Source organism: Onychostoma macrolepis, chromosome 05 (genome assembly GCF_012432095.1).
Source record: "Onychostoma macrolepis isolate SWU-2019 chromosome 05, ASM1243209v1, whole genome shotgun sequence".
NCBI classification, from domain to species: domain Eukaryota; kingdom Metazoa; phylum Chordata; class Actinopteri; order Cypriniformes; family Cyprinidae; genus Onychostoma; species Onychostoma macrolepis.
In genome coordinates this window covers 38,335,520-38,360,047 of record NC_081159.1, presented here as the reverse complement: position 1 = coordinate 38,360,047, position 24,528 = coordinate 38,335,520, and the positions used below count along the sequence as shown (strand labels likewise).

Sequence of the window (24,528 nt, the reverse complement as noted above, 5' to 3'; positions counted from 1 at the left end):
CCTGTGTTATTATTATTATGACAGCTGACATCGTATCATACTGATGGAGAAATCAGTCAATTCACTGCAAAGTAATCCTTATTAAAGCACATGACTGAAACGATAAACTCTTTATTAATAATATCTACTTGTGATGATAGCTACTGTCGTTATAATAACACCATAATGTTAATATGAGGCAAATTAAGGGTTATTTTAAAAGGTAAGAAAGTTTATTAGGGTTACTGTCACTCCACTAGACTTGTAAACAATATGATGAAACAAAAACAGTGTTTTAAAAATATTATTTCTTGATTTTCAGGGTTGAAAAGTACAGGCCACAGACATTAGATGACCTCATCTCTCATCAAGACATCCTGAGCACAAGTAAGCAGTGATCAATTAATTATAAATTGTACCCTTTTGTTATTATTATTATTATTATTAACAAACTAAGATTTGCACTGTAATAGTAAATACAGGAGAGTCTCTGTGAATTGTTTACCCAAAATGAAAATTCAGTTGCAGCCATGTTAAGTTTTAATTTGATTTTTACACAAAACTATATGGCTTCAGAAGACTTAAATATATATATTCAAAAAGTTGTATGGACTACTTTTATGGTACTTTTGCATCCATTTTTTCTAATATTCTGTAAATGACCAGTATATTCTTGAAATGTTTTTTATAAACGTCCTCTTTCTTTTTCTTCCACAGTTCAGAAGTTCATCAGTGAAGAACGACTGCCTCATCTGCTCTTCTATGGACCTCCAGGAACAGGAAAGACCTCTACTATACTAGCATGTGCTAAACAGCTGTACAAAGATAAAGAGTTCAACTCCATGGTCCTGGAGGTACTGTAGAAGTTTGCAGTTGTTTTCCAGATGCATATGTTTGGCCAATTTTTCCCCATGACAAAAAATATGTGGTCATCCACTTAAAAGAATAGTTCACACAAAAATTTAAAATTGCTGAAAATGTACTCACCCTCAGGCCATCCAAGATGTAGATGTTTGTTTCTTCATTGGAACAGATTTGGGGAAATTTAGCATTACATCACTTGCTCTCCAATGGATCCTCTGCAGTGAATGGGTGCCGTCAGAATGAGAGTCCTAACAACTGATTAAAAACATTACAATAATTCACAAGTAATCCACACGATTCCAGTCCATCAATTAACATCTTGTGAAGTGAAAAGCTGTGTGTTTGTAATGAACAAATCCATCAACACATTTTTAATATCAAACTGTTGCTAAAATAGGGTCCTCTGTCTTTAATATTGCTTTCTCTAAATTTCTCCAAATCTGTTCCAATGAAGAAACTAACTCCTTTACATCTTTGATGGACTGAGGGTGAGTAAAATTTCAGCAAATATTCATTTTTGGGTGAACTTTTCAAGCTGTAACAGATCTATTGTTAATTTTGTCTGATATTAAGTCAATAAAATAAATTCTATATCTATTCTGTATTCATTCATAATTTATGATCACTTTTTTAATTTATTTTTATATTAACAAAAGAAAGCTAAGTATACTTGTTGCAAACCTTTTAAATATTTTTTTATTTTATTTTTTATTATTGTGCATTTTACTTCATCAGCTCAATGCGTCAGATGACCGTGGCATAGATGTGGTGAGGGGGCCGATCCTCAGCTTTGCCAGCACACGAACCATCTTCAAGTAAGAACAGTACTCATCCTTACATCCCATTCATGAACAATTTGTATAATATAATATCTGTTCTCACATACAACAATGTATTACAGGCAACTATTGAATGACTAGGGTTGGGTATCGTCTGAATTTTAGAGATTCTGATTCTTAAAGATTCCTAGTTTCGATTCCAATAAGAGAAAAATCCAGTGTAAAACAATGAAGTCAAACATTTAGATGTCAAATATTTATTCTGTGCCGTTTTACAAAGCATTCTGTTGCAGCTGAATAATGAGCAAAAATCAGCAGCATACAGAACACTTAGGCCTACAAGAGGAACTTTTGTCTATGCTTTTAACAAAAATACCACAGCAAAAACAACTACACTAATATAAATTTCAAATATTAAAGTGTAGATAAGTAGCAATCAAGTAGCAATGGCATAAATAAATGCAACTGAACCACATTTCAGGTACAGAAACTGTAATTAAAAGTTTAAAAACACTGCATAGATTTCTTTTCATAAATAAAATATAGATTATTTATTAAAGATATTCAGTCAAGATTTGTAACCAGGCTGTTTTGGGGCACCATTGACTTCCATAGTAGGAAAAAAAAATACTATGGAAGTCAATGGTGCCCCAGAACTGCTCTGTTTCCCACATTCTTCAAAATATCTTCCTTTGTGTTCGGCAGAACAAATAAATTATACAGGTTTGGAACTACTTGAGGGTGAGTAAATGACAGAATTTTCATTTTTGGGTGAACTATCCCTTTAAGTCAAAAACAGCTGTGTTTATGATGATATACTGACGTAGTTTTCTGCATTCTGGTTGATAAGTATGAAAGAAGTAAGTTCCGGCCCGGAACAACCTTTTCTGCTGTGGAAATGCACGGAAAAATTCAAAAATGAACACAGGCTGGGAACCCGCACTGAGACCGCTGTTCTCTGTGCTCGCGCTCCTATGTCTATGTTCTCGCTTGCGCTGCACGCAAACAAGGCGCAAGTTCTTTCTGTTCCTGCACTTAAATCGTTTTAAATCACATTAAAATGTGAACGCAGGAATTGTTAAGCATGTCTTACCCAGTTCTTGGAAATTTGGAACCAGTTTTCGATACCAAACCCTATGAATGACATCTTGTCTTTAGGCTTTAATTGCATTACAATATGTACTGTTTTTATAAAATAATGTTCCGTTCTCTATGTTTGCTTCTTGTAGGAAAGGCTTTAAGTTGGTGATCCTGGACGAGGCGGATGCTATGACCCAGGATGCACAGAATGCTTTAAGGAGAGGTAGCATACCATCTGCCCCTCCATCAGCTCACCTGCTGAGCCCCCAAATGTCCCGATGGCAGAAGAATAGGGTTCTGCCATTTCACTGTCCACAGTGAGACATGAATGAGAGCAGTGTGATTTATGATTGGAAAAAAATAATTAGAGAGTTTAAGGTTAAATTTGACCAAGCATCTGATTCTATTTAAAAATAAAAAACTGTTTTAAAATATCTTCGTAAATAAGGATCTGTTTGTTGTTGTTGTTGTTGTTATTATTATTTTAATTTCATGCCTTTTATATTATCCTTGATTTTAAATATTTTATTATTTAATGTAATAATTATTATTTTATTTTTAGACTTGAATAAGCATTGTGATTGGAAAAATATTTAAAGAGTTTAAGATTTAGTATCTATTTTTTAGTTGTTATTACTATTTATTTTAAGTATTTTTTTATTTAAATTATTTTTATTTTGAATGCGTGACATGAATGAGAGCAGTGTGATTGGAAAAAAATATTTAGAGAGTTAATATTTGGGATATTTATGATCATTTTGACACAACATCTACTTTTATGCTTTATGCTTTAAATTGTAAGAATCTGTGTTCTGGATATTATAGATAAAGATCTATTCTTTATTGGTGTTATTATTATTAAAAATGTTTTATAATATTCTTTATTTTAAATATTTATATGATTTAAAATAATGCATTTTATTTTTTCAGTCCTTTTGGAGATTTATTTATGCAGACTTTATTAAGCTACACCTGAATTTTTTCCCCTTCTCTCTCTCTCAGTGATTGAGAAGTTTACAGAGAACACACGTTTCTGTCTGATCTGTAACTACCTTTCAAAGATCATACCTGCGCTGCAGTCTCGATGCACACGGTTTCGTTTCGGCCCCCTGTCCCAGAGCCAGATGATCCCCAGACTAGAGTATGTGATACAGCAAGAGAGGTGAGACTCTCGTCACAGCAAATCCAGGTCAAGTGGATGTTATTTCTGTTTGAAATTAGAGTTGAATTGCATTCTGAAAGAAATCCACACCACTCAATTTCTATTTTATTTTATTTTTTTCCAGAAAAGGTAAACATTTATTTATATTTATATTTGTATGTAATTAGAAGCAAGACATCTTTTGTGCGGGTTGAAGATTGGGCAACATTAAAATGATGGTATAAAGACCATCCAGTGTTTATATCTGAATGTTTGGATAATATCTGTAGTGAGTCATCAGATGAATCCACTCAAAAGACCCTGAACACAAAAGACCCTGGCTGGAGTGACCCAGTCCTACGGCCCATTTGATTAAAAAACTCTTCACACAAACACACATTTTATAAGGGCTCTGCCCTCTGGCACAGGACACAACTTTGAACTAATAAAACCAAACATTGTATTTCCCTAGCTTAGATTCATGCATATTTAAAAATCTGTTTTTCACTGATAGCATTGACATCACTCCAGATGGCATGAAGGCCATTGTGACCCTTTCAACAGGAGACATGAGGAGATCATTAAACATTTTACAGGTGTGTGCCATATGAAAAAGTGATGTTTTGTGGTTTGCTGACTGCATTGCTGCTGTCAATGAAAAATATTGAGAAAAATCTGCATCTCATGTTTTCATGTACAGAGTACACATATGGCCTATGGGAAGGTGACGGAGGAGACTGTGTACAAATGTACTGGACATCCTCTCAGATCAGACATCGCCAACATACTGGACTGGGCCCTCAATAAAGACTTCACCATTGCATATAACCGTATCCTTTCTACTCTAAATTTTTAATCTTTTTGATAGGTTGTTGTTGTTAAGATAGTAGAGAGGGGATACGAAATGGGATCAAAGACACCAGTTCGCTTTGAAAGACTACAAAAGTCTAAATAAAATTAAAATAAACATTAATTACATTGTATAAGTTGATCATTACGAAATATTATTATTATTATTGTTAGCAGCCTTATGTTTAATAATAATATAGAATGTTTATAAATCATTAATTCATTTTTAATTAGTTTATTAATTCAGATTTTTTATATATTTTCCAAAGCATTAACAAAAGCTCAATACAATTTTGAAAATTACTTTTTCCCCCATGTTAACATTTTCTGCCAAAATTAAAACATACATAGAAAATATTTATATAATAAAAATAATAAAACAGTCAATATTTGGGATATTTATGATCATTTTGACACAACATCTACTTTTATGCTTTATGCTTTAAATTGTAAGAATCTGTGTTCTGGATATTATAGATAAAGATCTATTCTTTATTGGTGTTATTATTATTAAAAATGTTTTATAATATTCTTTATTTTAAATATTTATATGATTTAAAATAATGCATTTTATTTTTCAGTCCTTTTGGAGATTTATTTATGCAGACTTTATTAAGCTACACCTGAATTTTTCCCCTTCTCTCTCTCTCAGTGATTGAGAAGTTTACAGAGAACACACGTTTCTGTCTGATCTGTAACTACCTTTCAAAGATCATACCTGCGCTGCAGTCTCGATGCACACGGTTTCGTTTGACCCCTGTCCCAGAGCCAGATGATCCCCAGACTAGAGTATGTGATACAGCAAGAGAGGTGAGACTCTCGTCACAGCAAATCCAGGTCAAGTGGATGTTATTTCTGTTTGAAATTAGAGTTGAATTGCATTCTGAAAGAAATCCACACCACTCAATTTCTATTTTATTTTATTTTTTTCCAGAAAAGGTAAACATTTATTTATATTTATATTTGTATGTAATTAGAAGCAAGACATCTTTTGTGCGGGTTGAAGATTGGGCAACATTAAAATGATGGTATAAAGACCATCCAGTGTTTATATCTGAATGTTTGGATAATATCTGTAGTGAGTCATCAGATGAATCCACTCAAAAGACCCTGAACACAAAAGACCCTGGCTGGAGTGACCCAGTCCCACGCCCATTTGATTAAAAACTCTTCACACAAACACACATTTTATAAGGGCTCTGCCCTCTGGCACAGGACACAACTTTGAACTAATAAAACCAAACATTGTATTTCCCTAGCTTAGATTCATGCATATTTAAAAATCTGTTTTTCACTGATAGCATTGACATCACTCCAGATGGCATGAAGGCCATTGTGACCCTTTCAACAGGAGACATGAGGAGATCATTAAACATTTTACAGGTGTGTGCCATATGAAAAAGTGATGTTTTGTGGTTTGCTGACTGCATTGCTGCTGTCAATGAAAAATATTGAGAAAAATCTGCATCTCATGTTTTCATGTACAGAGTACACATATGGCCTATGGGAAGGTGACGGAGGAGACTGTGTACAAATGTACTGGACATCCTCTCAGATCAGACATCGCCAACATACTGGACTGGGCCCTCAATAAAGACTTCACCATTGCATATAACCGTATCCTTTCTACTCTAAATTTTTAATCTTTTTGATAGGTTGTTGTTGTTAAGATAGTAGAGAGGGGATACGAAATGGGATCAAAGACACCAGTTCGCTTTGAAAGACTACAAAAAGTCTAAATAAAATTAAAATAAACATTAATTACATTGTATAAGTTGATCATTACGAAATATTATTATTATTATTGTTAGCAGCCTTATGTTTAATAATAATATAGAATGTTTATAAATCATTAATTCATTTTTTAATTAGTTTATTAATTCAGATTTTTTTATATATTTTCCAAAGCATTAACAAAAAGCTCAATACAATTTTGAAAATTACTTTTTCCCCCATGTTAACATTTTCTGCCAAAATTAAAACATACATAGAAAATATTTATATAATAAAAATAATAAAACAGTCAATAAAGAAATGAAAAAAAAATACATATATACATATTTACAAACATTAAATGCATATCAGGAAAATTAAATCAAACAGATTATACATGTAATATTTTGAATATGTAAAATCAAACGTCAAATTTATTTTTAAATTACTATAGAAAAGGAATAAAAAATTCTAGGAATATATTTATATAATTTAATTTCATATGCTATTTTAATATTCTTTTATTTAAAAATATTGATATGTATAATTTAATAAACAATTATTTAATTAATGATATTTAAGTTTTTATACAAGAATTGGAATTGTGGTGTAAGTTGCTGATATTAGTTTATGACGTTTCCAAAGTCCTTATCTGGGTCCAACAGAAATTCTGCAGCTCAAAACTCTAAAAGGTCTGGCACTTCATGACATTTTAACTGAAGTCCATCTTCTCATTCACCGTGGTAAGACTACACTTTTAATTCAGTCATGCATGGCTCTATAACTGGTTCCTTTTCAAAATAACTAAAGCAGTGCAGAACGCCACACACAACCCATCACAACTTTGATATAGTGATGAGCTACATGTTTTCCCTGCCCTTGTTACCATGGAGATCCTTTTGTGGTTGTCATGGAAACCGGTTGTTCTTGTTTTTAAAGGACGCCTGTTAGAAGTAGCAGAGTGTAGCGTGCTTCACACAGACTAAATATTACACTATTTTCAGAAACCAGACTGCAATAATGAGTATATCTTCTTTTTTTTTGCATGGCAAAAAATATCACACAGCAATGCCAGGTTTTCTGTAGGGTTTTCTTTGAAAGTTTTAAAATAACAAAAGATATTTAACTTAGTTTTGATTATTTTAAATCTGATTTCTTGGTCACACAAAGCTGTGGTGGTTAATTTTGCTCTAATGTTTTTGTGTTTCTATTTCAGTGGACTTCCCACCCTCCATCCGCATGGGCTTGCTTATAAAACTTGCAGATATTGAGTGAGTACATTTTATTATATCAAGTTATTTAATAAATCAGTCGAGAAGTGTGTACACTGTTCTATTCATGACTGGTTTGATTACTTAAATACGAATGAAGCAAACAGCACCACTCCCATATGACTCATGGATATTTTATCTCAGGGTTCCCGCGGGTCCTTAAATTTGATACAAGTAAATTTAAGACTTTTTAAGGTCATAAAAAGTCTTAAATTGTACAATAAAATCTTAATTATGATTTCTAGAGGTCTTAAATTTGGGTACGGACCAGAATTGCTATACAGCTTAATGTGACAATTAAACTTCAAAAGCCTATGATTTTATTAAAATAAACATGAGCCCTACAGTGTATCGCCGTTACCGCGGAAACAGTTCCAAAGCACCTCCTTCTGGCAGAGAATGAATGTGCATGTTCAATAAGGCTGTTGTTGTGAGTAGGGTATTCCTGCAATACCGGAGGCTGCAGTTTCAGGACCGGATTTCTAGGACCCTATAGTTTTTTATTATTATTTTATTTTTATTTATTTTTTGTATGTATTAGCGGCTCATGCTATTTTATAGCACTTGCTATTCAATTCTGTATACTATTATTATTATTATTATTATTAATATTTTGAAGGCAGTATGTAGTTGCTTAATTGTATACACTTAATTATTGTCCTAACCAACTGCTAACCCTAAACATACCTGTTGGTAACCCTCTTGAAATATTTAACCTAATTTATTTCAATATATTCTATATATTCTGGTTTTAAATTCAGTTTTCTTGGAAAGAAAAACTTGTGTCTGTGCGAGACTTCAGTTCATTAGCCACAGCGCTTAAAGTGCAGTAAACGGAAAACAACTGCGGTACAAATTAGTGAATATTAGTACTTTTAATAAATGTAAAATAATTTGAATACAAATACTAATTTACAACATCCAGCAGCACAATGAACTGTTTTGCACAGCTAAATAGACTAAATGGAGATTGTTGACACCCCCTTGAACACTCAAGTTCACATTTAGATCTTTCATTAAAAATAAGATAGAATGATAAAAAATTTATAGTTTCCATGGATCTAGTCTTTGCATATGTTTGTTTAATGTTTGAATCAGGTCTCCTCTGTTGCAATAGAATTGGCTAGATGGTGCTGTCCCAAAATATAGGGTCCTAGAACTGCAGCTTCCGGTACTGCAGGAACATTGGGTTGTTTTTGTTCAGACCAATGTGAAAATCAACCCATGTTTTTACCCTGAAAACACGCAGAGCTGTAATGTGAACTGGTGGATCGATAAGAAGATAATTCATTATAAAAATCTAAACAGTAAAATGTGTTTGTATGTTATTTAATTAATAATTTAATTGTTTAAATTAATATAATTAATACTTTTGACTCATCCATTTTCTTAAAAATGGTTTAAAGGCTGAAATGTGAAGTGTATCATTTTATAAACTTGTTTCTGAACTGTGGTATTAATTTGGTATTAATTTGATTTGTGCAGGTCTTAAAAAGGTCTTAAGTCTTACATTTGATCTTAAAAATCTTGCAGCAACCCTGTATCTACATGAGTTCAACTTAGATTCACCTGATTAATGTAAATATGCATTGATCATTTGAAAATAATTATAAATATTGTATAACATATACAATCAAATTACATTTAGTCATTTAGCAGATGCTTTTATGCAAAGCGACTTACAAATGAGGACAATGGAAGCAATCAAAATCAACAAAAGAGCAATGATATGCAAGTGTTATAACAAGTCTCAGTTAGCTTAACGCAGTACACGTAGCAAGGTTTTTTTAAAATTATTATTATTGTTATATAATAAATTTAAAAAAAGAAAACCGAATAGAAAAAGAGCAAGCTAGTGTTAGAAGCCTTTTTTGCTTTTGTCAATTGTATAATAAATAAAAAGAAAACAAATAGATAGAATACAAAAAGATTAGAAAAGCTAGTGTTTTTTTTTTTTAAGAAAACAAGCAGTTAGTAAATAAATAGAGTGCAAGTGTAAAAGGGACAAGTTTTTTTTTTTTTTTTTTAGTGCTAGAGGGTCAAATAAAGATTAATACAAAATTGAGTAATTAAATTAATACTTTAATTCTGCAAGGATGCATTAAATTGGTCAAATGTGACAGCAAAGACATTTAAAATGTTACTAAATATTTCTGTTCTTTTGAACTTTCTACTTAAAGAATCCTGAAAAAATATCAGCGTTGGCTCAAAAATATTAAGCAGCACAACTGTTTTCAACATTGGTAGTAATCAAATGTTTGATGAGCAGCAAATCAGCATATTAGAATGATTCCTGAAGGATCATGTGACACTGAAGACTGGAGTAATGATGCTGAAAATTCTTTTTAAATGTATTAAAATAGAAAAGAGTTCTTATAAATTTGTATATTTCATATTGTTGTTTTTACTGTTTTTCTTGTCAAATGATTGCAGCCTTGGTGAGAATAAGACACTTTTAAAAACCACTAAAAAAAATCATCTACTGTTCAAAAGTTTAGGGTTGGTATGAAGTTTATTATGTACTCTCGTGAGCTTCAACTTCTGTGCTTTCCTTTTTAACCATAAGGTATCGTCTGGCCTCTGGAACCAATGAGAAGATCCAGCTGAGCTCAATGGTTGCAGCTTTTCAGGCTGTTAGAGACATCGTAGCCAGCGATGGATAGACCATTGGTTCACACTTTGAAAGGGTTATGTAACATAGATCTGTGATGTCATTCGAGGAAGTTGTTTACTTCTTCAAATTGTTCTGACAAAAAAAAAAACTATGCGCAGAACCCTGTAATATTTTTGAAATGTTTATTTTTTTAAGCTTAAAATAATGCTTGTCTCAGTTCTTTATAAAACAAATGCTACATTTTCAAAGTAGTTATGTAAAAAATAAAGTCTTTAAATAAATATTTCAAGTATGGTATCACAATAATGTCTCTCTTTTGAAAGCATAACCGTCTGGGCAAATTAGGCATCCTAGAAAATTATGCAACATTTAAAGCAAAGTTTGACCCACAAACATTACTGTTTTCAGTCATCTGCAGTGTTCTTTACAATATACGATCTTTTGCTTTGGCATGTCCCTGTAAGTAAGGTATTCCAGGATTTTTTTCGGCAAGGGAAGAGCCTCCACTTGATAGGTTGAAATGGAGAATCTCAGGGCAATCCGGCACAGATGCTTAAGGCTCGAAACGAGATGAGGAACTCGCCACAATTTTACATGTCCATCTCTGCACCTACAATCAAATATTAAGAACTCCTTAATATTTATTCCCGTATACAAGCAGAAGAAAAATCTAGAGTAAACACTGTCAGCCGAAACTGAATATCAATGATGTTCCAACACGATAATGTGACTTGAAATACCCTGTAGCGATGACGCCCCCATGTGGATGGAAAGCACAGCACACGCCACCGGCTCGGTTGTGATCGGTGTCTGTAACTAGTTTATCTTGTTCCACATCCCAGATCCGTAACGCCCTGCAACACAGTACAGTGTCATTGGTAACAACAGAGAAAGATGTGAGGTCACAAGGGTGATATCTGGTCATGTAGTTCTGAAGATCTCAGATCTCAAAGGGGTGGTTCACTGCTCACCTATAGTCTTTAAAAGCCAGCAGCAGACCAACCGGAGAGAAGCTAAGAGATGTCAGTAGATTGTCACTTCTGTAAGCACACACCTCACAGTCTCTGGAAAGAGAAGGAAATATTTGTTACAACGATTTCCAACATGCGGTATATTGCAACATAGTTCACCTGGAAATTTTAAAAGACTGAATATGTACTCGCCCTCAGGCCTGTCAAGATGTAGATTAGTTTGATTTTTCATCAGTACAGATTTGGAGAAATGTAGCATTACATCACTTGCTCACCAATGGATCCTCTGCAGTGAATGGGTGCCGTCAGAATGAAAGTCCAAACATCTGATAAAAACATCACAATAATCCACAAGTAATCCACACCACTCCAGCCTTGTGAAGTGAAAAGCTGCATGTTTTTAAGAAACAAATCCATCATTGATAAGTTTTTAACATTAAAATGTTTCTTGGCCAAAATATGAGTCCTCTATCCATAAAATTGCTTCTTACCAAAAAAAAGCCATCTCATCTGAATCAGGAATGAAATATGCACAGATTAAGCATTGGTCACAGGTAAAAACAGTTCTAAACAAACAAGTCAGTGGATTTTGATGTGAGAGGACAATAGTGGATGGAAGAAATGTTATGAATCATGGTCTCGTATTTTGGCCAGAAGTGATAGTTTCAATTTTAAAACGCCTTGATGATGGATTTGTTTTCTTAGAAACAAGCAGCTTTTCACTTCACAAGATGTTAATTGATGGACTGGAATCATGTGGATTATTGTGGTGTTTTTATCATTCTGACGGCACCCATTCACTGCAGAGGATTCATTTATGAACATGTGATTAAATGCTACATTTCTTCAAATCTGTTCCAGTGAAGAAACAAACTCCTCTACACCTTGAATGGCCGAAGGAGAGTACATTTTCAGCAAATGTTTATTTTGGGGTGAACTATTCCTTTACCATATTAGTTAGGAAACTGGACAATTTATGTCACCATTTATAAAAACATCAAATCATTTAATGTAATAGCATGCCCAAAAAAATAAAATTCTGTCATCAAAAAAATATTGCCTTTCTTTTGTGAAGCACGAAAGATGACATTTAGCAGAACTTCCCCACTGTTCTGAACTTTTTGTATATATTTAAAGAAAAAAATCATGTTTGTTGTAAAACTGTAAAACAAATGAATAAATAAAATAAAAATATGATGAGAAAATAACATCTTGGTCGGCCAACATACTCTACTCTAGTCAGGAGATCAGCTCTATAGGGGTCCCACAGGTCCAGCCACCAGCCTGTAGTCGAATGATACGAAGCGATCGCGAGCAGCGCTCCATCCTGGGAAAAGTCACAAGATGCCATGGTGCGCTCGTGGTCATATGTAAGGTGTCTCATGAAAGTGTAGGACCGCAAGCTCCACAAATACACCTTCTGTTGGGAAAACAACATTCAGACCATGTAACACAGTTCCATAATTACAATCACAACAATAAAAAGAACAATAAAACGTGTTATTATTTTATCTGCATGGCTCTACAGGATATCCTGTTGTAGTGCAACTGTTCCTGTTACAGAGACCAAAAGTCTCCCTGATTATTATATAACTAAACCCGTTATATAACTACTAGAAGACATCCTAACTAGCAGCTTCAGTGCAGTAACTGCTGTACAAAAATGTTCAAATACTTTTGGTCTTCATTTTGAACACTTTAGCAATTACTATTATTTATTATACAAAATTGAACAAACTTCTGTTTGTGAAATGTTTTACTTCGGAAAATGTGCGTGTGCTGTGTGTGTGTGTGTGTGTGTGTTTAAAAAACGTATTTTCTACTTAATTAAAAAAATCTTTGTTGATATTTTATTTAATGCAAACATACAGCTTTTGAGGCCACTGCAGCATTGTTAATTGATTGAAGTAGATAGATTAAAGTTTTAAAATTACTAAACTTGAAAAAAATTAAAGCTACATAGAAATATTATAAGAAAATAACTAATAAAAAAGACAAAATATAAAATAAAAGCTAATTCAAAACATTAATTAATAATGTATCAGTATATAAATAATACTAAAAAAAGAAACTCACAGAGTCGAGGTTGCAAACAGAGGCGATCACACTGCTGTCAGGTGATATGGAACATCTGAAGATCCAGTAGTCTGGACCCCGCAGCACATGGGGACTGGCGCCTGCAAATATCAGCATTACAATCTTCATGAGTAGAAAATTAAAGGTCATGAAATCTTATTTTCATCCCATTGCAAAGACACGTTGTTTCCACATCAGACACTCTGACCTTTCTTTGCCAAGTCCCATATCCTTAAAGTTTTGTCTCGAGAGGCTGACACAAGCGTGAGACTTCCATTTGGAGTGAAGACTAAATCCCTGACAGGAGCCTGATGTCCGGTTAGAGTAATCCGCGGACTTCCTGAAGACAGAACAGGGATTTAAACATATTAAACCTTACGCTAGATGTGCAAAACCCCATGCTGTTAATATTTAGACCAATCTAAGTTCTTGATGGTAAAACCGAGTCCAGAGTTCAATCTTACCAGTTGAGGCAACCCACACTTGGATCGCGCCGTTGTTCAGACCAATGGCCAGCAGTAGCTCATGATCACGTCCGTTCTGATGTAAAGCATCCACTCGGGTAGACAGGCAGGGTCCAAACGCCAGTGCCCACACCGTCTGCCCGCAGTTAAGCGTCTTCTCTTCACTGCTTCCAGCTTCGGTGCTACTGTTAATACAAAGAGGAACGCAGAATGTTCAAGTATGAGATGTTCCCGGCTCAGCTTCCTCTATTATTGTTCCACATTACCCTGCGACTTTATGTTAAAATAAGTACTGTGGTAGTACCATGGTACTGTGATATATTCCATATACCATATATAAAACAATTTTTGGTAACACTTTATTTTAAGGTGTCCTTGTTACCTTATGTAATTACTATAGTAATAGAACAAAATTATGCATAATTACATGCAATAACCCTAAACCAACCCCTAATCCTAACCCTTTAGTAAATACATGTTGTTAATTAATATTACTCAGTAATTAAATGTATAATTACACTGTAACAAGGACACCTTAAAATAAAGTGTAACCCAATTTTTTAATGGTAAATCAGCTGTGACCAGACTGGAAGACCAGCCAACAAGGACAGGTTTCAGCTGTTTGTTTGTTTTTTTAGCTGTGATATTACTTTTTTGTCACAGTTGTGACAGGCTCTCCCATAATATTCATTTATTGTGGTGTTACATATAAGCCTATATTTATTAGCCCATTGTGTTATGAACACAGACGCACTCTTTGGATGTCAGCGGCCAGGAGAGGAGTTTGACGATGCCGTGTCCCATCGACCAGGCAAAATAAGATCCGTCCGGGGAGAAGCGGACGCTCCATGTCTCGCAGCCGGCGGAGCCGTACAGACGCGGGGGATGAGCGGGTTTCAGCTCCGCGATCAGATCATCACAATTAAACAGACCTGTCATGTACAAAGACAAATGCGCATATGCGGAACTACTCATTTTCTACTAATATAAAAACGTATTTTCCTCATTTATCAAATGCGTATGATTATATATCATCTAAATTATGTGAATTGTCATTGTCTTACCTTTGACAGTACAATCTCGAAGCGAAGTGCACATCTTACCACTGAAATCATGAATGCATCATTTCACCTCTCCTCTACATAAGGATTCATTTCACTAGGGGGCGTGGCCAGATGGGCAAACCACGTGACCCCGTCGTTTAGCGTGTCATTCTGAGTACAGTACATACTTGGGTGTGTCTACTGTATATTTACAATGTGTTTTATACTTGTCACTTACATCTCAGGTATCGTGATTTTACAGATTTGAATACATTTTATTTTATAGTGTCATTTAAAGCTAGTTTAAGTATTGTTTTATACATTACTGAAATTCTTATTAAAAAGATCTTATTTCTAATTATGTAATTGCAAAATTTTTAAAAACAAAAATTAAAACAATGTTAGTATTTGTTGTACTGCCTTCAATTTAGGATTAAATTTTAGCCGTTTAATTACACACACACATATATATATATATATATATATATATATATATATATATAAAATTTTATAACACTAGTTAGTAAAATGTCTGGATGTTTTACATTAATGAGAATTGAAGGGATGCAAAGAATGCAAAGAAATTGCAATGGTACAAAATAGGCTTCATATAATTAAGGGTTTTTATTATTCTTATTATTCCACGAAATATGACCCAGACATATTTTGTTGAGATTCACCCATAAAATTTTACAGAAAGCATCATTCAAACCAGTTCAAGTAACAATAACATTTCATAACACAATTCATTGATATACTGTAGTATGGTGTAGTACAAATTTTAATTTCATGAATTGAGGCCAGTAAGTTAAAAACTAATACTGAAAATAAAAACAGGGCCTCTCTAAAATGAGTTTAAGACCTTTACACTTTACACAGATTGCTGGAATATTATACAAGGAAAAGATCACACAAAAAACACACAAACAAATAATTTAGCAGAGTTGACCATTTGGAAGAATTGATTTTCTGTACATTTAAACTGATAACTAACAGTCAGCAGTCTGTTATACTGGTTCTAGATGTGATTGATCATTATGTTGTACTGTACTGTCTGCATTATCTTCATGATCACCTGGAAAATAAACACACACTTGTTTCAGCAAATCCAAAAGTACAAAAAAAAAAAAACACAATTTATCACCAATACCAAATATTAAATATTTCAGAGCTGAGCATAACTAGAGGAAATATATTCAATACAGAATGTGTTTGCTAATTTTTGGAATTTGATACGTATTTACAAAACAACAACAACTAAAATTCTATCATATTTCCAGGTTGTTCAAGTTCAATATCAAAACTTGCCTTACTTTTATTTGCTCAAGTTTCGTTTAATTTCATCATTATATAAAATTTCCCAGTTCCCAATTCTTTCAAAGCAAACTCCTTTTAAACTCCACCATAACACAAACGTCTAAACAATATCCAGGACACCGCTGACTTACTGGATGGTGTTCTGTGAATCTCTACGAGTGTGGTTGCATGTCTGTTTGTCAGCGGAGGGAGGTGTGGAACAGTCTCATGGAAAATCTCCTCTTCATCTGAATCCACTAAACTCAGAATATCCCCTCTGTCATCATCTAAATGACTAGAAATGTTACAATGCCTCAGCTTTACACATCCTTCCCAGCAAATGTTATATGTACAACGACAATATTTTGCAATAAAGCTGACATATTACTATGATTATTAATGAGCTGTAATGTTCTGCGGTCATACTTACCTAAATCCTAAACCTGTCAAATAAAAATAAACATTTATACAAAGTATCTTTATAAAAAGAGTTTTATTTAGGCACTCAGTGTGCAAAGATACTTACCAATACAAATTCTATCCCGTTTTGAATATACTGTCACACCGATAATGATTCCAATCATCATTATCAAAACAGAAACAAAGACACCAACCACAGCCCCTTCATTACCTGCAGAAGCTGAGAACAAAGATTAAACACAGTCATACCGTACACAAGCTGAAATTTCTTTTATTACAAAGGGAAGAAGTTCATGTGGGGTGATGTTGTGTAATCTTTTGCAAAGGGAGAGGTATTACAGAGCAATGTCAGAAGCATCTTGTCTGATCACATTCATGCACAGGTGTCATAACTTTAGCATCACTAGTATTTGAAGCATCTCCAGATCTGACCTCTGATGTATTTTTTAAAACATGCATCTCATTCTTAAACAACTGAAATCATAAGATTACTTACATGCAAATATCCAGACATATTACCGTCTTGTGAAAAATAGGTTTCGTTATCTTTATCCTTTATTCATGTTATTTTGAATTCGAGTTCAAATGTGATTGGACATGTTTTAAATAGGAATAAAAGAATTCTTGTCATAAAAAAAAATAAAAAATAAAAAATATGGAGAAACATTCAAGTTTCTAACTTACTCTTCACAGTAAGATACACTTCCAGCTCTCTTGGACCAAGAGGGTTTATACTGTAGCAGAAGTAGATCCCTTCATCTTCCTTTGTTACATTGATTATAGTGAGTTTGTAGTTGGGCTTATTATCAGACACAATATATTTGGAGGTGGTGTTGATGATTTTCTTGTCCTTTTGCATCCAGACAGTCTTAGCCGGTGGCAGAGAGTCGGTCTCAGTACAGCTGAGGGTGATATTGCTGCCCACCAAAGCGGTTACCATGGGATCTCCTAAGGGATACGGCGTCTCTGGAAGACATATCAAGTATAATGGTTTAAATTTAGTACGTTTAGCCAGAGATGCAGTGGAAGAAGATGAAGACAAGCAAAAACTCAAGCTGTAATATTCTGGGAATGTTTAAAGATCAAAACTCAAAAGAACTGCACATACACTTTACCCTGATAATTCTGTAGTGATTGATGGGTACCGATCGTTGCCCTGGAGTTATGGGGAAAAAGCAAGGAGGTGGTGTTTGCCTATATATCAACCACGAATGGTGCAGTTCTGTTACTGTGAGAGAGAGAGAGAGTGTGTGTGTACTAAAGATATTGTACTACTCTCTGTATCACTTCGGCCAAAGTACCTTCCTCGGGAATTTCCACAACTTTTCGTTACCGTGGTTTATATTCATCCGAGGAAAAACGAAGCAAACGCAGCAGACTCTTGGTAGTGTTGTGCACAAACTGCAATGCATATCTCCAGATGTCCCGAATTTAATTATGGGTGATTTTAATAAATGTTCCATGAAGCAGTGTTTGCGGACCTTTTATCAATATGTTTCCTGCCTCACACGTTTTAAGACTCTCGACCTTTGATATGGATCAATTAAAGGTGCATATAAGTCAGTTGTTAAGCCTCCTGTGGGGGCGGCGGACCATAATACTGTCCTGCTTGTCCCAGTATATAAAACTGTTTTAAAAAGAGAAAAACCACAAACTAAGAGTATTAGAGTGTGGTCTGAGGTGTCCACTGCATCTTTGCAAGGATGCCTGGAATGTACGGATTGGGACGTTTTCTATGACTCTTGCATGGATATAGATGAACTCACAGCTATATCTTGTTCTGTGAAGATATGCTCATCCCCTGTAAGACTGTCAAAATATTCCCAAACAATAAGCCATGGTTCACAAAATCTTTCAAAGTACTTATGAATGAAAGATGTAGAGCATTAAAAAGATTGGAAAGAGATTCAAATGGAAGTGAGGAAAGCAAAGTTAAATTATAAAATAAATTTAGAGAGAGTAGAGTAGAAATAATTTGGGGTCAGTTTGGAAGGGGATGACAGTTGTAACTGGATCTAAGAGGCTAAGAGAATTCAGTTACCTGGGTATGACTCTAGTAGTCAATTGGCTGAGGAATTAAATAGGTTTCATCTACGCTTTGATGCACCTGAATTTGGTCCCAAAATGGAGTCTAAGAATTATAAAATGAACTGTGGTGGTGACTATAATAACTTTTTTGATGAATTAGACATAATTAAAGTTTTAAAGGGTTGTAAGAAGACAAAAACTCCTGGACCAGACAGCATTGGGGGGTATTTAATTAAGGTTTGTGCTTGAGCACCAGTGTTCTGTAATATTTTTCAGTAGTCTTTTGCTCTTCAGAGAGTCCCTAAATTGTGGAAACAGGCTACTGTGGTGCCTGTGCCTAAAATTGTAAATGCAGTAACACTAAATGATTTTAGGCCAGTAGCACTAACATCTAAAAATCTTTTAGACCCCCTTCAGTTCACACAGCGAGGTGTTGAAGATGCAACAGCAACTTTATTAAATCTGGTATTAAAGCACTTGGAAGGGAGCAAAACACAAGTCAAGCTTTTGTTTGTGGATTTTTCATCTGCTTTTAATTCCTTACAACCTTATATTTTAGCAGATAAGTTAATTACTGATTTTGGTCTTGATTTTAATTTGGTGGGCTGGATTTTAGATTTTCTAACTGACTGAGAGTTAATGGTAGTTTCTCATCTCCCTTGATAACATCTACAGGAACTCCTCAAGGCTGTGTTTTGTCTCCTTTATATACAAATGATTGTATAAGTAAACACAGCAATAGGTTTTTCTTAAAGTTTGCTGATGGTACAGTCATCGTGAGTCTTCTGGAAAATAATGAAACGTGTCATGGTCCAGTGGTTGATGACTTTGTGAAATGGTGTGATGATGCCTGTTTGCAACTGAATGTATCTAAGACAAAAGATTTGATTATTGACTTTAGAACAAAACCACATTCTTCCCAGGCTACCCTTATTCAGGGTGAGAAGGTAGAATGTGTGGTCAAAACTGGACTGATCTTGTAGATTAGAAAAAAAAAAATATGGGGTCGGTAAGATTTTTATAATGTTTTTGAAAGAAGTCTTTTATGCTCACCAATGCTGCCTTTGATCAAAAATACAGTAAAACAGAAATATAGTGAAATATTATTACATTTTCAATTTACTGAGTTCCATTTAAATATTTTCAAATGTAATTTATTCCTGTGTTGACAAAGCTGAATTTTTAGTATCATCATTACTCCAGTCTTCAGTGTCACATGATCCTGCAGAAATCATTTTAATATGCTAATTTGCTGCTGAAGAAACAATTATTATCATCAATGTTGAAAGAAATTGTTATTATGCTGCCTAATATATTTTTGTTGAAACTGTGATACCCTTTTTCTGGATTATTTTATTAATAAAAAGTCATTTTAAAAACAGCATTTATTTTAAAATGTACATTTCTGGTAACATCATAAATGTCTTCGCTATCAATTTTGATCTATTTAATGTTTTCTTGCTATTAAAACTCATTTAAAAAAAATAAATAAATAAAATCTCATCACATTTAGCATATAATCAAAGGAAAACAATAAAAACTGTAGTCCTATAGAAAAAAATGGTCTTACTGAGCTTAAAGGAGCAGTAACTCTTCACTCCAGTTACATGGTGTCCAATACACTTCACTTCCTCTTCATTGTCCAATATAAACCCATTCACATGGACCGCCAAACGCTCTGTCTCCTGGGATGTGGAGTTGACCGTGGGACCCTTGGCTATTACATGTTCTTCAAGGACCTCATGCCAGTCCAGAGTGGGCACAGGGTAACCTCCATACCAGCTACATATGAACAAGACATCCAATGGCTCGTTTACTATCTCCCAACTACACTCTGGATGCCTCTCCGGAGCATCTGAAAAAGACGTCAGAGACAATTAAAGCAAACCTAACAAACAAAACAAAATCAATACAGATAATGGCACCAGAAAATATTTTTTAATTTTCAAGGTAAACTGACAGAAACAAATACAACAAAAGCTAACTCCAGTTGCTTTAAAGAATCAATTATGAGCTTACATTTCCTATCTTTTTTTCCCCCCAAAAAATAGGAAAAGATCCGTCTTACAGTAAACTAGCAGCTCCTGGCTCTTGTTCACAGTTGTCTTGGAGAGTGTATTCTGGGATGTACAGGTGTACATCCCTTGATCGCTTGGTTGGATGTTACTTATAGAGAACTCAAGGAATGATTTGTTCCCAGATGCCCTGTCATAACTGTCCAGTGCCAAATCTTCAACAGTCCATGTCAAGTTTTGTGAGGGAAAAGACTCACTGGAGCAGTTAAAATACACATCTGAGCCTTTTTTGACATATAATGTTCCATTCTGTAGGAGAGCTGTTGGTTGTATGGCCAGTGAGACACTAGTTGGACCCTCTGAAATATAATACAAATGTATAAACATAATTATTAATTTGACTTTCACAAACCACCTGTCATTTCAACCATCATCAAAAATGTTTCTTTAGAACTTCAGAATTAATGAACATCAGCTGTTCTTAAAATATTACATATCAAATTAACATTTTGACCTTCGATAACACACATGACCATTCAAAAGTTTGGGGCAAGTAAGAGATTATATATACACTTAACAAAATTATAAACGCAACACTTTTGTTTTTGCCCCCATTTTTCATGAGCTGAACTCAAAGATCTATGTACACAAAAGGCCTATTTCTCTCAAATATTGTTCACAAATCTGTCTAAATCTGTGTTAGACCTTTGCCGAGATACTCCATCCACCTCACAGGTGTGGCATATCAAGATGCTTGATTAGACAGCATGATTATTGCACAGGTGTGCCTTAGGCTGGCCACAATAAAAGTCCACTCTAAAATGTGCAGTTTTATCACACAGCACAATGCCACAGATGTCGCAAGTTTTGAGGGAGCGTGCAATTGGCATGCTGACTGCAGGAATGTCCACCAGAGCTGTTGCCCGTGAATTGAATGGTCATAAGCTGTCTCCAAAAGGCGTTTCAGAGAATTTGGCAGTACATCCAACCGGTCTCACAACCAGTTTTCACTGTAGAGGGCAGATGGCAGACAGCGTGTATGGTGTCGCGTGGGTGAGCGGTTTGCTGATGTCAACGTTGTGGATCGAGTGGTCCATGGTGGCGGTGGGGTTATGGTATGGGCAGGCATATGTTATGGACAACGAACACAGGTGCGTTTTATTGATGGCATTTTGAATGCACAGAGACACTGTGACGAGATCCTGAGGCCCATTGTTGTGCCATTCATCCACGACCATCACCTCATGTTGCAGCATGATCTGTACACAATTCCTAGAAGCTGAAAACATCCCAGTTCTTGCATGGCCAGCATACTCACCGGACATGTCACCTATGAGCATGTTTGGGATGCTCTGGATCGGCGTATACGACAGCGTGTTCCAGTTCCTGCCAATATCCAGCAACTTCGCACAGCCATTGAAGAGGAGTGGACCAACATTCCACAGGCCACAATCAACAACCTGATCAACTCTATGCAAAGGAGATGTGTTGCACTGCGTGAGGCAAATGGTGGTCACACCAGATACTGACTGGTTTTCAGACCCCAACAATACAGTAAAACTACACATTTTGGAGTGGCCTTTTATTGTGGCCAGCCTAAGGCACACCTGTGCAATAATCATGCTGTCTAATCAGCATCTTGATATGCCACACCTGTGAGGTGGATGGAGTATCTCGGCAAAGGAGAAGTGCTCACTAACACAGATTTAGACAGATCTGTGAACAATATTTGAGAGAAATAGGCCTTTTGTGTACATGGAAAAAGTCTTAGATCTTTGAGTTCAGCTCATGAAAAATGGGGGCAAAAACAAAAGTGTTGCGTTTATAATTTTGTTCTATATAAAATATGCCTTTTTTTGTGGTAAATGTGATTCATTTTATTCATTGATGAGTAGAAAGTTCATTTGATTTGCATTAATTTGAAACTGATTTTTCTTTACTATCACTTTTGATCAATTTAAAGTGTCCTTGCTAAATAAAAATATTCACTTTATTTCAAAAATCTTTCTGACCCCAAACTTTTTAAAAAAACACTTTTTAAAAATGTTAAGAGAAACTACACTGTAATTTTTCTGGTTGTGTTCGGTTAGTCGTTACGCATGGTGCCTATCCTATGCATCTCAGTCACATGACATCTAGGTTCATGCATTGCAGTTAAACCAGAAAAACCAGTTTGAAGTCAGACTCCTGATCTCACAGAAACCAGAGACATCTATTGCATATCAAAGCTTTCCATTGTCGCATTAGTAAGATTTAGATATCCATAGCACCATACCGGCAACTCGAAGCAGGATGTTTGAGAAAGTTTGCCATGAGCTGCCATCCTTTGTTTTGGATTCACATTCATACTGGCCTTCATCTATATACTGAAGGCCACTGATCCAAAGAGAGCCATTGTTTGAAATGGAAAGATGCTCTAATGGCTTCAAGGGGTTTGGGGTTGCAACAACAGCCCCATTTTTCTTCCAGCGATAAAGAAGTGAAGACGCATTAACTGGCTGGTCAAGACACTGTAGTGTAGTATTCCCACCCTTCTCTCCAGTAACATACCGCTGCACCTGCTCCTCTGACACTACAGGAAGAAGGACAGAGAAATGTGGTTTGAAGCAGTACTGTGATCACTTACAAACATGCAGCAAAAGTACTGTGGTAATACCATGATTTTTGAATACGGTGCAATTGTAACACCTTGATACTAGATCTTGAAGAATCATGTCAATATCATTTTGTACAATGGTTTCAATTACAAAAAGTACTATGGATTTGAACATGTACCATGGTATTTTTGGAAATTCCCTGGAGCACCATGTAAACACTATAGTAAATGACTTTGTAGTATCTATATAAAATACATAAGAATACCTCAACATAATATCTCTTATAAGAGTGAAACCAGAATAGATTTTCCTCACCTGTTTGATGTGACAGAAGAAGCAGATGTAGAAATATTGCAGATATTATCATTTTAGGATTGTAAGGATATTCCATCAGATTATATGGGATAAAATATTTCCTTGGCAAATTCGCTTGCTTCCTTCTGTTTCCCGGCAAACGCATCAAACCCTTTTCTATGAATTAAATAAATAACCAGAAATTATTAAGATAAAATCGCGACCGTTTTAAATTCGCTTTGGGCTTCGAATCGTGTATATTTTGCGTCACGTTTGATTAATGTCCATCTTCAACCTGTTTACTTGCTTTCTTTCCCGGAAACTTTGAATTTGCTGTTTGACCACACCCTTCACCTGCGCTCTTAAAGAGACACACACCGCATTTAGCGCACGCGTGCGAGTCGAGTCTGGCAGGTTGATCAAGCTCACAGGCACAACGTTAGGACTGTGGGCTCAGACCTGTATTTTACTATGGCCAATGCTCTGTACTCTTTATTTTGGCATAGCTATTATCCCTGAAAGCATCCCTCATATCCAATTTCCATTCCTTACTGTGGAAATTATGGAGGGCCAAATTATTACTCAATTTAAATTATTATTACTTATTACTAAATTAAATCATTAAATAAATGTTGAAATATATAAATAAATCGTTCAACGCATAATTAAATAATTAAATACATAAATAAATGAATAAATAAATGCATAAATATTTATTCACTTATTCATTCATCTATCTATCTATCTATCTATCCATTCATCCATTTATTTATTTCCTCCACATTTCATTTTCAGGGTTATGGTTGTCCGGACGTGCGTAAAATGAATGAATGAATATGCATTTATATATGTATTTAATTATGTATTTAACGATTTATTTATATATTTCAACATTTATGAAATTATTTAATTTTGAGTAATTTGGCCCTACATAGGAAATACATACTTTACTTACTATGTAAATACATACTGTATGTAGCTACATACTATGTAAACAACATTTGTTTTACTTACAGTTGCATACATACAGTATA

At 34.7% G+C, this 24,528-nt stretch overlaps 3 protein-coding genes across 4 annotated transcripts in view; 1 reads left to right on the top strand and 2 right to left on the bottom strand.

Annotated features, from left to right (window-relative positions):
* rfc5 (replication factor C (activator 1) 5) overlaps positions 1-10,598 on the top strand; it is an 11,006-nt gene extending 408 nt beyond the window's left edge. Inside the window, exons 2-11 of the mRNA XM_058775851.1 lie at positions 302-366; positions 697-833; positions 1,579-1,658; positions 2,852-2,925; positions 3,705-3,864; positions 4,358-4,439; positions 4,544-4,673; positions 7,071-7,148; positions 7,622-7,676; positions 10,243-10,598. Of these exons, the coding sequence (XP_058631834.1) occupies positions 302-366; positions 697-833; positions 1,579-1,658; positions 2,852-2,925; positions 3,705-3,864; positions 4,358-4,439; positions 4,544-4,673; positions 7,071-7,148; positions 7,622-7,676; positions 10,243-10,339 (958 nt within the window). The 3' untranslated portion in view covers positions 10,340-10,598. The remainder of the gene's footprint in view (positions 1-301; positions 367-696; positions 834-1,578; positions 1,659-2,851; positions 2,926-3,704; positions 3,865-4,357; positions 4,440-4,543; positions 4,674-7,070; positions 7,149-7,621; positions 7,677-10,242) is intronic.
* Positions 10,459-14,966, bottom strand: wsb2 (WD repeat and SOCS box containing 2). The gene is made up of 9 exons (XM_058775849.1): positions 14,866-14,966; positions 14,556-14,733; positions 13,802-13,986; positions 13,546-13,677; positions 13,338-13,438; positions 12,491-12,681; positions 11,262-11,354; positions 11,031-11,144; positions 10,459-10,900 (listed from the first exon to the last, which is right to left on the bottom strand). Exons 1-9 carry the CDS (start codon positions 14,897-14,899, stop codon positions 10,699-10,701), a joined length of 1,230 nt encoding a protein of 409 aa, XP_058631832.1. The 5' UTR covers positions 14,900-14,966; the 3' UTR covers positions 10,459-10,698.
* A 483-nt stretch (positions 14,967-15,449) lies between these two features.
* On the bottom strand, positions 15,450-23,822 carry vsig10 (V-set and immunoglobulin domain containing 10). Of its 2 annotated transcripts, XM_058774576.1 has the most exons (9): positions 23,516-23,822; positions 22,879-23,175; positions 20,657-20,962; positions 20,159-20,443; positions 17,245-17,526; positions 16,667-16,780; positions 16,571-16,583; positions 16,293-16,435; positions 15,450-15,919 (listed from the first exon to the last, which is right to left on the bottom strand). In XM_058774576.1, the coding sequence occupies exons 1-9, from the start codon at positions 23,658-23,660 to the stop codon at positions 15,852-15,854; spliced, it is 1,653 nt and encodes a 550-aa protein (XP_058630559.1). In that variant the 5' UTR covers positions 23,661-23,822; the 3' UTR covers positions 15,450-15,851. The 2 variants fall into 2 exon arrangements, with proteins under 2 accessions (XP_058630559.1, XP_058630560.1); XM_058774577.1 differs by lacking the exons at positions 15,450-15,919; positions 16,571-16,583 and having other exon boundaries at positions 16,295-16,435.
* Positions 23,823-24,528: the final 706 nt, after the last annotated feature.

Coding starts and splice junctions, on each gene's coding strand:
- wsb2 (XM_058775849.1), bottom strand. CDS start 14,899: ATGTGCACTTCGCTTCGAGATTGTACTGTCAAAG. Junction 13,987..14,555: donor TGGCCGCTGACATCCAAAGA/GTGCGTCTGTGT, acceptor TTGTATTAACAG/TAGCACCGAAGCTGGAAGCA. Junction 12,682..13,337: donor CTGTTTGCAACCTCGACTCT/GTGAGTTTCTTT, acceptor TTTTCCCAACAG/AAGGTGTATTTGTGGAGCTT.
- vsig10 (XM_058774576.1), bottom strand. CDS start 23,660: ATGCGTTTGCCGGGAAACAGAAGGAAGCAAGCGAATTTGCCAAGGAAA. Junction 20,963..22,878: donor CATCCTGCTTCGAGTTGCCG/GTATGGTGCTAT, acceptor ATTATATTTCAG/AGGGTCCAACTAGTGTCTCA. Junction 15,920..16,292: donor GATTCACAGAACACCATCCA/GTAAGTCAGCGG, acceptor TTTATTTTCCAG/GTGATCATGAAGATAATGCA.